The sequence below is a fragment of the Palaemon carinicauda genome, chromosome 37 (assembly GCF_036898095.1).
Source record: "Palaemon carinicauda isolate YSFRI2023 chromosome 37, ASM3689809v2, whole genome shotgun sequence".
Taxonomy (NCBI): Eukaryota; Metazoa; Arthropoda; class Malacostraca; order Decapoda; family Palaemonidae; genus Palaemon; species Palaemon carinicauda.
In genome coordinates this window covers 70,727,185-70,741,397 of record NC_090761.1, presented here as the reverse complement: position 1 = coordinate 70,741,397, position 14,213 = coordinate 70,727,185, and the positions used below count along the sequence as shown (strand labels likewise).

Genomic DNA, 14,213 nt, shown 5'->3' with positions numbered 1-14,213 from the left:
TGCCTGAGGACAAAAAGTGAAGTGTGACTGAAGATATTCAAGATTGCAAATGAAAGCATAATATGATTGATGTGGCTGAGATGAAGTACATGATGTATAGGGTATATTACGCTGTAGCTGTATTCTTAAAAAGATAACGAAATTTTTCTTCCTAAACCGGACAGCCCCATAATGTTAATAAAAAATAAACCACCATATATATACCTTATATGAAAAATTAGTACTGTATTATTAAAATAATTAATAATTAGCATTATTATCAAAATTATTAATAGTTTGATATGCCATTATGGATACTTTTGTGATCCAGTACTACATCATTCTTTCCAAACCTTTTTAATACTTGGATAGTGATAAATAATACAACACCAACAAACAATTACAACACTTATGACAACATACCTTTGAACTAAAGAGCCATGGAGAACTATACGCTTTTGAGAGAAGATAATTTCGTAGATCATCAACACCTAACGCTTTCAGAGCCGAGATCATAAAAACTTCTTGAAAATGCGGCCAACCCTTTCTATCTTTTATAATATCAATAACTTCATGTTCTGTCAGATGACGATGGGTTTTTAATGTCTCTTCATTCTTTGTAAAATCGGCAGCATCATTTATCAGTGGAGGTGTTTTCCCTCCTTGTTTTTCGGCTTTAAGTTCCTTATTAAGGGCCCTTCGTATCAAAATTTCTCTGTCCAATTTAATGTCTTTTGTCTCTATTGCTTTTTGAGCCACTGTACCGCCAACAACTCCGTCAGTTAAAATACGCGTTGCATCCAAAAGGTGTCGTTTTGATTTAAGAACATCAAGCTGAAAAAAAGAAAAAATTAATGTAGACATTCTGTATTGCATGTTCATAATTCACAGGAAATGTGATGTTTACATGCAAATTACCATAATGAATATCAGACATGGATATGGTCCTAAGCAGTTGCCCTTTTGTTAATAAAAAAAACTTTGAAAGTAATTCGTATTTTTCCTAGGTTTAAAGTTCATTTGCATATTACTTAACTACAGTATGCATATTTGAGGTTCTATATATCAAGGACAGCTGTTGAAATCATTACGCTTCTTTAAATTTCTGCAAGAGAGGAGCAAAGGGACACAGCCAAGTAAGGACACCCAACCCCAGATTTGACTGGATGTTTCCTGGTATATTACTCTATGAATTATGGTACTCTAAGGTAAAAAATTCTCAGCCTGTTTTTCTTGGTCATGGATGGATGAATTGCTATATGAATGTCTGTATTTATCTTATTTTTGCCGACTTATGTATTTTGCTTTGTATAAGTAAATTTCAGCATATGATCTTCACCTATATAATAAAGAGCAAGTTTCTGGCTCTATATACTGTATATATATATATATATATATATATATATATATATATATATATATATATATATATATATATGCAGCATATATATATTTATGGGCTTGACCTGTGTCGCTCCGTGAAGTGCTCCTCTAGCACCATTTCTAAGGCATAGTTATTGCTGAACATACCAGAGAAAAAGATATATATATATATATATATATATATATATATATATATATATATATATATATATATATATATATATATATATATATATATATATATATATATATATATATATATATATATATATATATATTATATATATATATATATATATATATATATATATATATATATATATATATATATATATATATATATATATATATATATATATATATATATATATATATATATATATATATATATATACATATAAACATATATATATATACATATATATACAGCATATATATATATATATATATATATATATATATATATATATATATATATATATATATATATATATATATATAACCCAAACAGCCGTGTTGTAGTTAGGAAACGGGGAGGAGTTGGGAAAGGTTTAATCTGAGCATGTGTGTATGTATGCATATCCATTTGAATATTCATTAGTCATTTAGGACAGGTCGCGTACGCTAGTAAGTTTTATTTCATATTAGTAAGCTACCAAGTTGTCATCCCCATATGGGTGAATACACGGATAAGGAAGGCGAACTGGAATGTGATTAATGAATAAAATTACTTTCAAAGGAATTTTCTAAAATCTATTAACCCTTTTACCCGCAAAGGACGTACTGGTACGTTTCACAAGAGCCATCCCTTTACCCCCATGGACGTATCGGTATGTCCTTGCAAAAAAATGCTATAAAAATATTTTTTTTTCATATTTTTGATAATTTTTTGAAAAAAATCAGGCATTTTTCAAGAGAATGAGACCATCCTGACCTCTCTATGACAAAAATTAAGGCTGTTAGAGCAATTTAAAAAAAATATACTGCAAAATGTGCTGGGGAAAAAATAACCCCTTGGGGGTTAAGGGTTGGAAATTTCCAAATAGCCTGGGGGTTAAAGGGTTAAGGCATCTTGAAAACTCATAAACTCCAAAAGACACTTACCTTATTCAAAATCAATATGCTAGGTATATCAGGGTAGAGTGCTAGTAGGCGAAGTACTTTGGGATGCAATTCGTTGCGCGTGTGATGGTTTGACATGTCGTGCACGACTGCCATCATATCTGCGCTCAGTAAGGACTTCTCAGCATCTGTAAGGCAAGACCTTTCAAGCCCATGCCTGAAAAAAAAAAAATAAATAAAAATTTACTTTTTTTATTCCTAATACTAAATTTTTAGTTATTACAGTAGTTTGGAATGCCAAACTCTATTGAATTGAATATAGGATTTTGGCATTAAGCCAAGCACTGGGCCATTCAGCGCTATATAACGTAAAATCATTCAATCATATCTGTATACTCACACCATTTAGTATCATTTTAACCTTTAATACAAATCACAACACTTTCATACAAGCCAAACTCTATTGCCCAATACTATCATTTCTTTGGTCAATCAGGTTATTCTACTGTTATATAAATGGGCAGTGGAGGGGGTTTTAGGCAAAGGAGAATTTTTTATAATAATGAACACATATAAAACAATATGTTATTTTCATTAGTAAAATAAATTTTTGAATATACTTACCCGATAATCATGTAGCTGTCAACTCTGTTGCCCGACAGAATTCTATGGAGGGATACGCCAGCTATCACAATACTAGAAGGGGGTGTTCCTACCAGCGCCACCTGTGGCCAGGTACTCAAGTACTTCTTGTTGACACCTCCTCAATTATTCCTCGGTCCCACTGGTTCTCTATGGGGAGGAAGGGAGGGTCAATTAAATCATGATTATCGGGTAAGTATATTCAAAAATTTATTTTACTAATGAAAATAACATTTTTCAATATTAAACTTACCCGATAATCATGTAGCTGATTCACACCCAGGGGGGTGGGTGAAAACCAGTGTACAAGATTAAAGGATAGCTAAGTATCCCATATTTCATATAACAGTTATCTCAAATAACAATGAAATAATAAGTACCTGGTAAGGAAGTCGAATTGAACCGTTACTCTGTCTCTTTTTTAAGTTCGTCTTCCTTACTGAGCGCAGCGTTCCTCTTGGAGGCTGAATCAACCCAAAGGTGCTAAAGTATACAGGGCTGCAACCCATACTAAAGGACCTCATCACAACCTTTAACCTCGGCGCTTCTCAAGAAAGAATTGACCACCCGCCAAATCAACAAGGATGTGGAAGGCTTCTTAGCCGACCGAACAACCCATAAAAAGTATTCAAGAGAAAGGTTAAAAAGTTATGGAATTATGGGAATGTAGTGGCTGAGCCCTCGCCTACTACTGCATTCGTTGCTACGAATGGACCCAGGGTGTAGCAGTACTCGTAAAGAGACTGGACATCTTTGAGATAGAATGATGCGAACACTGACTTGCTTCTCCAATAGGTTGCATCCATAACACTCTGCAGAGAACGGTTCTGTTTGAAGGCCACTGAAGTAGCCACAGCTCTCACTTCATGTGTCCTTACCTTCAGCAAAGCAAGGTCTTCTTCCTTCAGATGAGAATTTGCTTCTCTAATCAGAAGCCTGATGTAGTAAGAAACTGAGTTCTTAGACATTGGTAGAGAAGGCTTCTTGATAGCACACCATAAGGCTTCTGATTGTGCTCGTAATGGTTTTGACCTTCTTAAATAGTACTTAAGAGCTCTAACAGGGCAAAGTACTCTCTCTAGTTCGTTCCCCACCATGTTGGACAGGCTTGGGATCTCGAACGACTTAGGGCAAGGACGGGAAGGAAGCTCGTTTTAGCCAAAAAAACCGAGCCGCAAGGAACATGTAGCCGTTTCAGATGTGAAACCTATGTTCCTGCTGAAGGCGTGGATCTCACTTACTCTTTTACCTGTTGCTAAGCACACGAGGAAAAGAGTTTCTAATGTGAGGTCCTTAAAAGAGGCTGATTGGAACGGTTCAAATCCTGATGACATTAGGAACCTTAGGACCACGTCTAGATTCCAGCCTGGAGTGGACAACCGACGTTCCTTTGAGGTCTCAAAAGACCTAAGGAGGTCCTGTAGATCTTTGTTGGAGGAAAGATCCAAGCCTCTGTGGCGGAAAACCGCTGCCAACATACTTCTGTAACCCTTGATCGTAGGAGCTGATAGGGATTTTACGTTCCTTAGATGTAACAGGAAGTCAGCAATCTGGGTTACAGTGGTACTGGTTGAGGAAAACTGCATTGGCCTTGCACCAGCTTCGGAAGACTTCCCATTAAGACTGATAGACTCTGAGAGTGGATGTCGTCCTTGCTCTGGCAATCGTTCTGGCTGCCTCCTTCGAAAAGCCTCTAGTTCTTGAGAGACTTTCGATAGTCTGAAGGCAGTCAGACGAAGAGCGTGGAGGTTTGGGTGTACCTTCTTTACGTGAGGTTGACGCAGAAGGTCCACTCTAGGAGGAAGAGTCCTGGGAACGTCGACCAGCCATTGCAGTACCTCGGTGAACCCTTCTCTCGCGGGTCAGAGGGGAGCAACCAACGTCAACCGTGTCCCTTTGTGAGAGGCGAACTTCTGAAGTACCCTGTTGACAATCTTGAACGGCGGGAATGCATACAGGTTGAGATGGGACCAATCCAGCAGAAAGGCATCCACGTGAACTGCTGCTGGGTCTGGAATCGGAGAACAATACAAGAGGAGCTTCTTGGTCATCGAGGTAGCGAATAGAACTATGGTTGGCAGACCCCACAGGGCCCAAAGTCTGCTGCAAACATTCTTGTGAAGGGTCCACTCTGTGGGGAAGACCTGACCCTTACGGCTGAGGCGATCTGCCATGACATTCATATCGCCCTGAATGAGCCTCGTTACCAGCGTGAGCTTTCGATCTTTGACCAAATGAGGAGGTCCCTTGCGATCTTGAACAACTTCCTCGAATGAGTCCCTCTCTGCTTGGAGATGTAAGCCAAGGCTGTGGTGTAGTCGGGGTTCACCTCCACCACCTTGTTAAGCTGGAGGGACTTGAAGTTTATCAAGGCCAGATGAACTGCCAACAACTCCTTGCAATAGATGTGAAGTGTCCTTTGCTCCTGATTCCATGTTCCCGAGCATTCCTGTCCGTCCAGTGTCGCACCCCAGCCCGTGTCCGATGCGTCCGAGAAGAGACGGTGGTCGGGGGTCTGAACAGCCAAAGGTAGACCTTCCTTGAGAAGAATGCTGTTCTTCCACCACGTTAGAGTAGACCTCATCTCTTCGGAAACAGGAACTGAGCCCGTCTCTAGCGTCATGTCCTTTATCCAGTGAGCAGCTAGATGATACTGAAGGGGGCGGAGGTGGAGTCTCCCTAACTCGATGAACAGGGCCAGCGATGAAAGTGTCCCTGTTAGACTCATCCCCTGCCTGACTAAGCATCGGTTCCTTCTCAGCATGCTCTGGATGCATTCTAGGGCTTGGAAGATCCTTGGGGCCGACGGACAAGTCCGAAAAGCTCGACTCTGAAGATCCATACCCAAGGAAACAATGGTCTGGGATGGAACGAGCTGAGACTCCTCAAAATTGACCAGGAGGCCCAGTTCCTTGGTCAGATCCATAGTCCATTTGAAAATCTCCAGACAGCGACGACTTGTGGGAGCTCTTAAAAGCCAGTCGTCTGACGGAGCCGGACACAAGATCATGATACTGCTGCACAGTCTGTAAACTGACAATCATGGGCAAGCGAGGAAGTACAGTGACAACCCGAATCTGTCTAGACTATCTGGGTCGTACAGACAACTCCTTAACGGGTTGCTGAGGTTGCCGCACTGCGTCACAACAAGTCCCTTCTGTTGGTTGTTGAACGTCTTCCCCGTGACACATTGACTCCGTAAACAAAAATCCTCTAACAAGGACTAAGCTTGGACTGCATGTCATGCAACACAGCTCAAGGTCTATGGGAGCAGGTGTGGTAACAGACGGGATTAGCGGCTGAAGTGGAACCATTACCTTCCCTGTAAGCATGTTATGCTTAAATAAAAGTCCATAAGAGGTTATGCAGCTAAAGGCTCCCTCCAATGACAGAGTCCTCAAGGGAATATCAGAAGGAGGGAGAAAAGAACTTTCTCATCTACAGGGACCTTATCCTAGAAAAGCTAAGTTCTCTGAGTGAGGGTTCACTGGTGCAAAAGCAGCAGACTAGAAGGCAACGTTATGAAACTGCTTGACAGTCTAGTGAGTTGGCAACAACCCAAGATATGTTGAGAAGCATGCGGTAAGGTATGCAGAGCATGATGAATGCAGAGTATGCTGTATGCAGAGCATGCTGTAAGTAGAGCATGTTGTATGCAGAGCATGCTGAATGCAGAGCATGCTGTATGCAGAGCATGTTGTATGCAGAGCATGCTGAATGCAGAGCATGCTGAATGCTGAGCATGTAGTAAGCAGAGCCTGCTGTAAGCAGAGCCTGCTGTAAGGAAAGCAGAGCGTGTGCATGGCGTTTAACATTTCTCAGAAATTCCATGACCAGTGCTAGAGTGCTTTATGCATGCTTGCATGGGGTTTAAAAATCAACATAATGTTTACCTTACATTCATAACTCATGATTCATATTTTTGCCATGGTTTGAAAATGGAGGTAAGGTATGCTGAACAGCAGAGTCAGAACGAGCTGGAACAACAACAGTGGAAGGTGCAGAAAGTTCCTGTTCCTGTGGTATGAGTGGAGCGTGAAGAGACCGAGGTTGCGCAGAACAAGGTAAAGTTCCCGCAAGCAGAGGTGTCTGAGGCGCAGGATCAGGGTGCACGGGTTGAGCTCGGTGCAGCAGCTGAGGAGACTGACTCACAGGTGGAAGAGGTTGTACCTCCACCGAGAGTTGCACCACCGGTGGAGCAGCCAGGGGAGGAGGAGGAAGAGTGGGGTAATCCTACCGATCCCAAACCGAAGGTTGCCTTAAAGAAGGCTGAGGCTGAACAACACTGGGAACAGCGAACACAGAAAGAGGTTCAACATCGTACGCCTGGCAGATGGTGCTGCGACTGGGTGCAGCGAGTGCAGGCGGGTTGAGCACAGGCTGAACGGGTGCAGGGGAGGTGCAACACTCTCAGCCCGACACTCACACAACAGGTCCGAAAGCTGTGCTTGCATGGACTGTAGTAGAGTCCACAACATCGTACGCCTGGCAGATGGTGCTGCGACTGGGTGCAGCGAGTGCAGGCGGGTTGAGCACAGGCTGAAAGGGTGCAGGTGGAGGTGCAACACTCTCAGCCCGACACTCACGCAACAGGTCCGAAAGCTGTGCTTGCATGGACTGTAGTAGAGTCCACAACATCGTACGCCTGGCAGATGGTGTTGCGACTGGGTGCAGCGAGTGCAGGCGGGTGCAGCACAGGCTGAACGGGTGCAGCCGGTTGGTGCACCACCGGTGCAGGCGGGTGCAGCACAGGCTGAACGGGTGCAGGCGGTTGGTGCACCACCGGTGCAGGAGGAGGAGGAGGTGCAACACTCTCAGCACGACACTCACGCATCAGGTCCGAAAGCTGTGCTTGCATGGACTGTAGTAGAGTCCACAACATCGTACGCCTGGCAGGTGGTACTGCGATCAGGCGGAGCGAGCATAGGGGGGGGGGGGGGAGTGTAGGCGCACTCTCAGCCCGACAAACTGATGACTGAGGAGAGTCAGAGCTAACCCAATGACTGCATCCGGGTTGTTGAACTTTACTTCGTACGTCTGGCATAGGTCTGGACTTACGTTTAAGAGGTCTTGAGACCTGAGACCAGCGTAACTCTGCCTTTATTTCTCCTCTAAATCTCTTCTGCAGACGAGCAAAATAAGGGCTCAATCGTCTGCGGGTGGGAGTGACGGTCTCGGTAAGACACGCCCACAACCACCGAGGATACTTCTGTGCGCCGATCAAGGCCTGCCGAACCCTTATGCCCTTCGACATTGCTTCTCCCCTGGGCTTGGGAGCTTGCAAGAGGTCCCGGACTGGGAGGACGACTGGCGCGCACAAAAGTACCCTCACGCATAACACTGACATACTTTGCGCTAATCACTTATCACTTTGATTTCTGTTTGCACTTATTTCACTGAACTCGAAACTTTAAGTGGTTTGTACCTGAAACACGCAATTCTATCCTTCTCAAAAGTTAGTAATTGCGAAAACAGAATTACAATGTAACAGAAAAATCTAATGAAAGAAAATTCAGTGGCTGGAAAGAGACTAAACACTAGATCACTCTAGAAACGTTTAGTTTCTTCCCCTAAAGAGACTAGGGATAAGAGCAAAACGATAACGACGTTACTCGTACGCCTGGCAGGCTTGAGGGAAACGTTTATCCTCTTTCTCCCTCCGTCTCTATCTCTCTCTCTCTCTCTCTCTTGCTTAGAACCTGAGAGAAGAGCCCAATCATATATATCGTTAAAACATATTATTGTTAAAGGAAAAAACTGAAATATTTCCCAAAAAGAAAAGTTCCTTTATTAGGATCAAAACCATTAAGTTAAGAAAGAATGAACAAAACGCTAGACACGGTTACTCTTACTGCAATGTGAAACCGTGAACATTCTTTCTCTATCGTAACTATAGAGTGCAAGTTGAAACGTTCTGAACGTCAACAACTGCCGAGACAAACAAAACGTTAGTTCAACTTTGAAAAAGTACGAGACTATCAAAGAAATTCTTTCAAAGACCTTAAAATAGCATAATATGTTAACAGGTAAAACCGAAATGACGGGCTCACGATAATTAACTTCGGTACCAAGAAAAGACCGCCTACTATTAGGAAGGTCGAATATAAACAAATATAAAAATTAATTTTAATAAGTTTATAATAAAAGGAAGTTAATCGAAGAGGCCTATAAGAGGCGGAGAGATATAAAATAAATCTATAACTTTTGTTAAGCAAAATTAAGAAAGAGAGTCTATACTCTCTTAGACACCAACACTTCCGTCTAAGGGAAGGGTCGGCCATTGAAAGGTGAACGAGAGTTCATACTCTCTTCGTCACCATAATTAATCAAATTAATTCCAAAAGCTAACTAAGCTAATATAGAAGTTTCCAGTAAAGCGACAGCCGAAATCAAAGAGAAATACTTCACCAAAGTCGTGAAAATACTCCAAGAACATAAGCGTATCCCAGAACGTCTTGCCGGAAGCACGACAGAGGAATAATTGAGGAGGTGTCAACAAGAAGTACTTGAGTACCTGGCCACAGGTGGCGCTGGTAGGAACACCCCCTTCTAGTATTGTGATAGCTGGCGTATCCCTCCATAGAATTCTGTCGGGCAACAGAGTTGACAGCTACATGATTATCGGGTAAGTTTAATATTGAAAAACTATTTTTCATCATCATCATCATCTCCTCCTATGCCTATTGACACAAAAAGCATTGGTTAGATTTTGCTAGTCGTCTCTATCTTGAGCTTTCAATTCAACACTTCTCCCTCATTATCTCCTGCTTCACGCTCTATAGTCCTCAGCCATGTAGGTCTGGGTCTTCTCACTCTTCTAGTGCCTTGTGGAACACAGTTAAATGTTTAGTGAACTAATCTCTCTTGGGGAGTGCAAAGAACATGCCTAAATCATCGCCATTTGCCCCTCACCATGATCTCATCCACTATTTTTTATTCCAACAAATTTCAGCAACCATTCCTCCTCCATCTTCATAATTTTCTAAATGTTCTATGAATGTTCATGCTATGTTATTACCCTAATTTTCACATTGCAGAGCAGTCACCTTTTCTTTGCATATCATCACTGCAAAACTTCACCTTTCTGGTCCTACCACTTCCATTGCCAGGTTTTGATATATTTTCATGCTGTGGCACCCTAGCAGTACCAGCTGAACTTGGTTGAGTCCCTTGTTAGGCTGGGAGGAACGTAGAGAGTAGAGGTCCCCTTTTATGTTTTGTTTCATTTGTTGATGTCGGCTACCCCCAAAAATTGGGAGAAGTGCCTTGGTATATGTATATATGTACCATAAATCACACACTCTTCTACTTATTTCTATTAGACCACAATAAAAAGACAAGATGTTTTCTCTAATTTTCACATTGCTGAGCAGTCCCCTTTTCTTTGAAAAACATTACGGCAAAACTTCACATTTCTGGTCCTACCACTTCCGTTGCCAGGTTTTGATAGATTTTCATGCAGTACCACAAATCACAGATTCTTCAACTCATTTCTATTAAACCACAATAAAATGACAAGATGACAAGTTTCACAAAGATGTATAAGCAACATAACTGTCCCGATAAATAAAAAAATGGCAACAATCACCAAGAATGTTTGAGGCAGTGAAGTATCACAAAGGATAATTATGCAAAACAGCTTTCACAATGGGCATTTGAACAATATACAACTAACAGTGCACTCCTGTCTTCCTAACTCGCAAACTTTACTAGGCAACATCACAAATTCATTTTACCTTACAATTCCTAGGTTAACTTGATGAATCTTTGACCACAGCCTGAAACTTCAAAAGTTCAAACTTGCAGCGAATGTTTTAATGTTGAACAGGTTGACATATGTCTATTCACATTTTATAAATGACAGATTGATTTTAATGTTGTTAGTGGTCTTAAGATATTTTATACTTTTTATTCAATGCTTTGTTTACATGTATTTATGTCTTTATTTTCTCTCCTCACTGGGCTATTTTCCTTGTTAGGGTCCTTGAGCTTGTAGCACCCTACTTTTCCAACTAAGGTTGTAGCTTAGCTGTTTATAGAAATAGCAATAATTAAGAGAAAACTGGGTGCATGCCAAAGGAAGTGTCTGATAAAATTCAAGAAATTGTTGGGGAAAAAAACAATAAACAATCTAAGGGTAATTTGAAATTCTGAGCTTTACATTACTACAACAAGACTTGGAACATTCATTTGTATAACAATTGTCTGTACTCTCACATGAACGAGGGCTACAGCAGATAGAATCTGCACCGGCCGCCCGTTAAGATACTACCACTAGAGAGTTAGGGGGTCATTTGACTGGCCAGACAGTACTACATTGGATCTTTCTCTCTGGTTACGGTTCTTTCCCTTTGCCTACACAGACACCGAATAGTCTGGCCTATTCTATACAGATTCTCCCCTGTCCTCATACACCTGACAACACTGAGATTACCAAACAATTCTTCTTCTCTCAAGGGGTTAACTACTAGACTGTAATTGTTCAGTGGCCACTTTCCTCTTGGTAAGGGTAGAAGAGACTCTTTAACTATGATAAACATCTCTTCTAGGAGAAGGACACTCCGAAATCAAACCGTTGTTCTCTAGTCTTGGGTAGTGCCATAGCCTCTGTACCATGGTCTTCCACTGTCTTGGGTTAGAGTTCTCTTGCTTGAGGGTACACTCGGGCACACTGTTCTATCTAGTTTCTCCTCCTCTTGTTTTGTTTAAGTTTTTATAGTTTATATAGGAAATATTTATTTCAATGTTTTTGCTGTTCTTAGAATATATTATTTTTCCTTGTTTCCTTTCCTCACTGGGCTATTTTCCCTGTTGGAGCCCTTGGGCTTATTGCATCCTGCTTTTCCAACTAAGGTTGTAGCTTAGCATTTAATAATAATAATAATGGGAAATCCCTACACTTTCAGTGAGAGGTTGGGATTCTACTTATAGATTTACAGAAAGGGACTAAAACACATTATATTATTATTATTACTATCCAAGCTACAACCCTAGTTGGAAAAGCAAGATGCTATAAGCCCAGGGGCTCCAACAGGGAAAAATAGCCCAGTGAGGAAAGGAAATAAGGAAATAAATAAATGAAGAGAACAAATTAACAATAAATCATTCTAAAATAAGTAACAACGTCAAAACAGACATGTCATATATAAACTATTAACAACAACAAAAACAAATATGTAATAAATAAACTATAAAAAGACTCATATCCGCCTGGTCAACAATAAAAGCACTTGCTCCAACTTTGAACTTTTGAAGTTCTACTGATTCAACCACCCGATTAGGAAGATCATTCCACAACTTGGTCACAGCTGGAATAAAACTTCTAGAGTACCGCGTAGTATTGAGCCTCGTGATGGAGAAGGCCTGGCTATTAGAATTAACTGCCTGCCTAGTATTACGAACAGGATAGAATTGTCCTGGGAGATCTGAATGTAAAGGATGGTCACATATGGGTATTAGTGTACAACCATCACTTACCTGCTAACTTCATCCAGCGTTACTATTCCAGGAGTGTCGAGGAATACCAACTGCTTTGAACCGTGATTAAGTATAGCTCGGGCATTCATCCTCGTAGTGTGAACTTTGGACGATACGCTACAGACCTGCAAGACAAGATTATTATTATTATTATTATTATTAATTGCTAAGCTACAACCCTAGTTGGAAAAGCAGGATGCTATAAGCCAAGGGGCTCCAACAGGGAAAATAGCTCAGTGAGGAAAGGAAAAAAGGAAAATAAAATATTTCAGGAAGAGTAACATTAAAATAAATATCTCCTATATAAACTCTAAAAACTTTAACAAAACATTAGGAAGAGAAATAAGATAGAAGAGTGTGCTCGAGTGCACCCTCAAGCAAGAGAACTCTAACCCAAGGCAGTGGAAGACCATGGTACAGAGGTTATGGCACTACCCAAGAGTAGAGAACAATGGTTTGATTTTGGAGTGTCCTTCTCCTAGAAGAGCTGCTTACCATAGCTAAAGATGAATGTAATATGTGATAAAAAAAAAAAAAATTCTTTATGCATTATGAAACAACTATAAAAATTCAAATAATTTAGCTTCCAAATGAGACCAGAACCAAAATTATATCATGAGAAATAAATGTCAGATAATGGAAAAGGTGTTCATATATTTATCGAACAATTTACATTGAAACATTAAAGACATGCTCAATATTCATTTAACATTATACAGTAAATTTTAAAAAAAAATTGATATTGTATTCTTTGTTTCATCTCTACACTAGATGAATAATATAATTCATAAGCTAAAAAATAACTGGATCAATATTACTGATGTTAATTTCCTCTTCTTTTCTTGAATGTTTTATAGCTTATATATGAAAGATCTATTTTATTGTTCTTGCTGTTCTTAAAATATTTTATTTCAATTGTTCATTACAGTACTTTTCTTTCAGTTTATTTATTTCCTTGTTTCCTTTCCTCACTGAGCTATTTTTCCCTGTTGGACCCCTTAGGCTTATAGCATCTTGCTTTTCCAACTAGGTTTGTAGCTTGGCTAGTAATAATAATAATAATAATAATAATAATAATAATAATAATCATAATAATAATAATAATAAAAATGTATTTTTTTTTTCAGTTTTACGCTGGATGAATAATATAATCCATATGCTATAAAATACCCAAATTTATGTTACCGACATTAAAAACTCAAAATTCTTACACGCCATCTCATGAGCCCATTGATGAGAGTACTTTTCCCACTGTTCGGAACACCTATGATGGCCACTTTCAAAAGTTTTGCATCAGGAGGCGAGTCAACTTTTCCACCGAGCATTAAACTCATTTCCTGTATTGTTTTCGGAACCTCTCTCTCACATGGTCTTTCCCAATGTGCTTCAGACTCTGAAGGGAACAAATACATAAATGAGAGATAAAAGATAAAGTGCTAGAAGAAAGCCAGCATTTTCATTATAATTACCGTATAAAATTCATCAATGTTAATAAATACAGCTGGTAGATTCAGAACAGCAACTTCACTTAGGACAGCCAAATTTATAACTGCCTGCTGGCAGATTCATAAACATAAATAAGAGATGAACACAAATTGCATTAAATTACAACTGTTCTTTTTTTATAACTTTCATTACCTATTACAAAAGTGAAATTCATTATCTATCTT

General features: G+C 39.9%; 1 protein-coding gene across 1 annotated transcript in view; it reads right to left on the bottom strand.

The window, feature by feature from the left end:
- The window catches only part of LOC137629777 (GTPase Era, mitochondrial), a 30,399-nt gene that overhangs the window by 12,850 nt on the left and 3,336 nt on the right, over positions 1-14,213 (bottom strand). Inside the window, exons 3-6 of the mRNA XM_068361402.1 lie at positions 13,755-13,936; positions 12,544-12,668; positions 2,467-2,641; positions 403-813 (exon numbers count right to left, since the gene is read on the bottom strand). Of these exons, the coding sequence (XP_068217503.1) occupies positions 403-813; positions 2,467-2,641; positions 12,544-12,668; positions 13,755-13,936 (893 nt within the window). The remainder of the gene's footprint in view (positions 1-402; positions 814-2,466; positions 2,642-12,543; positions 12,669-13,754; positions 13,937-14,213) is intronic.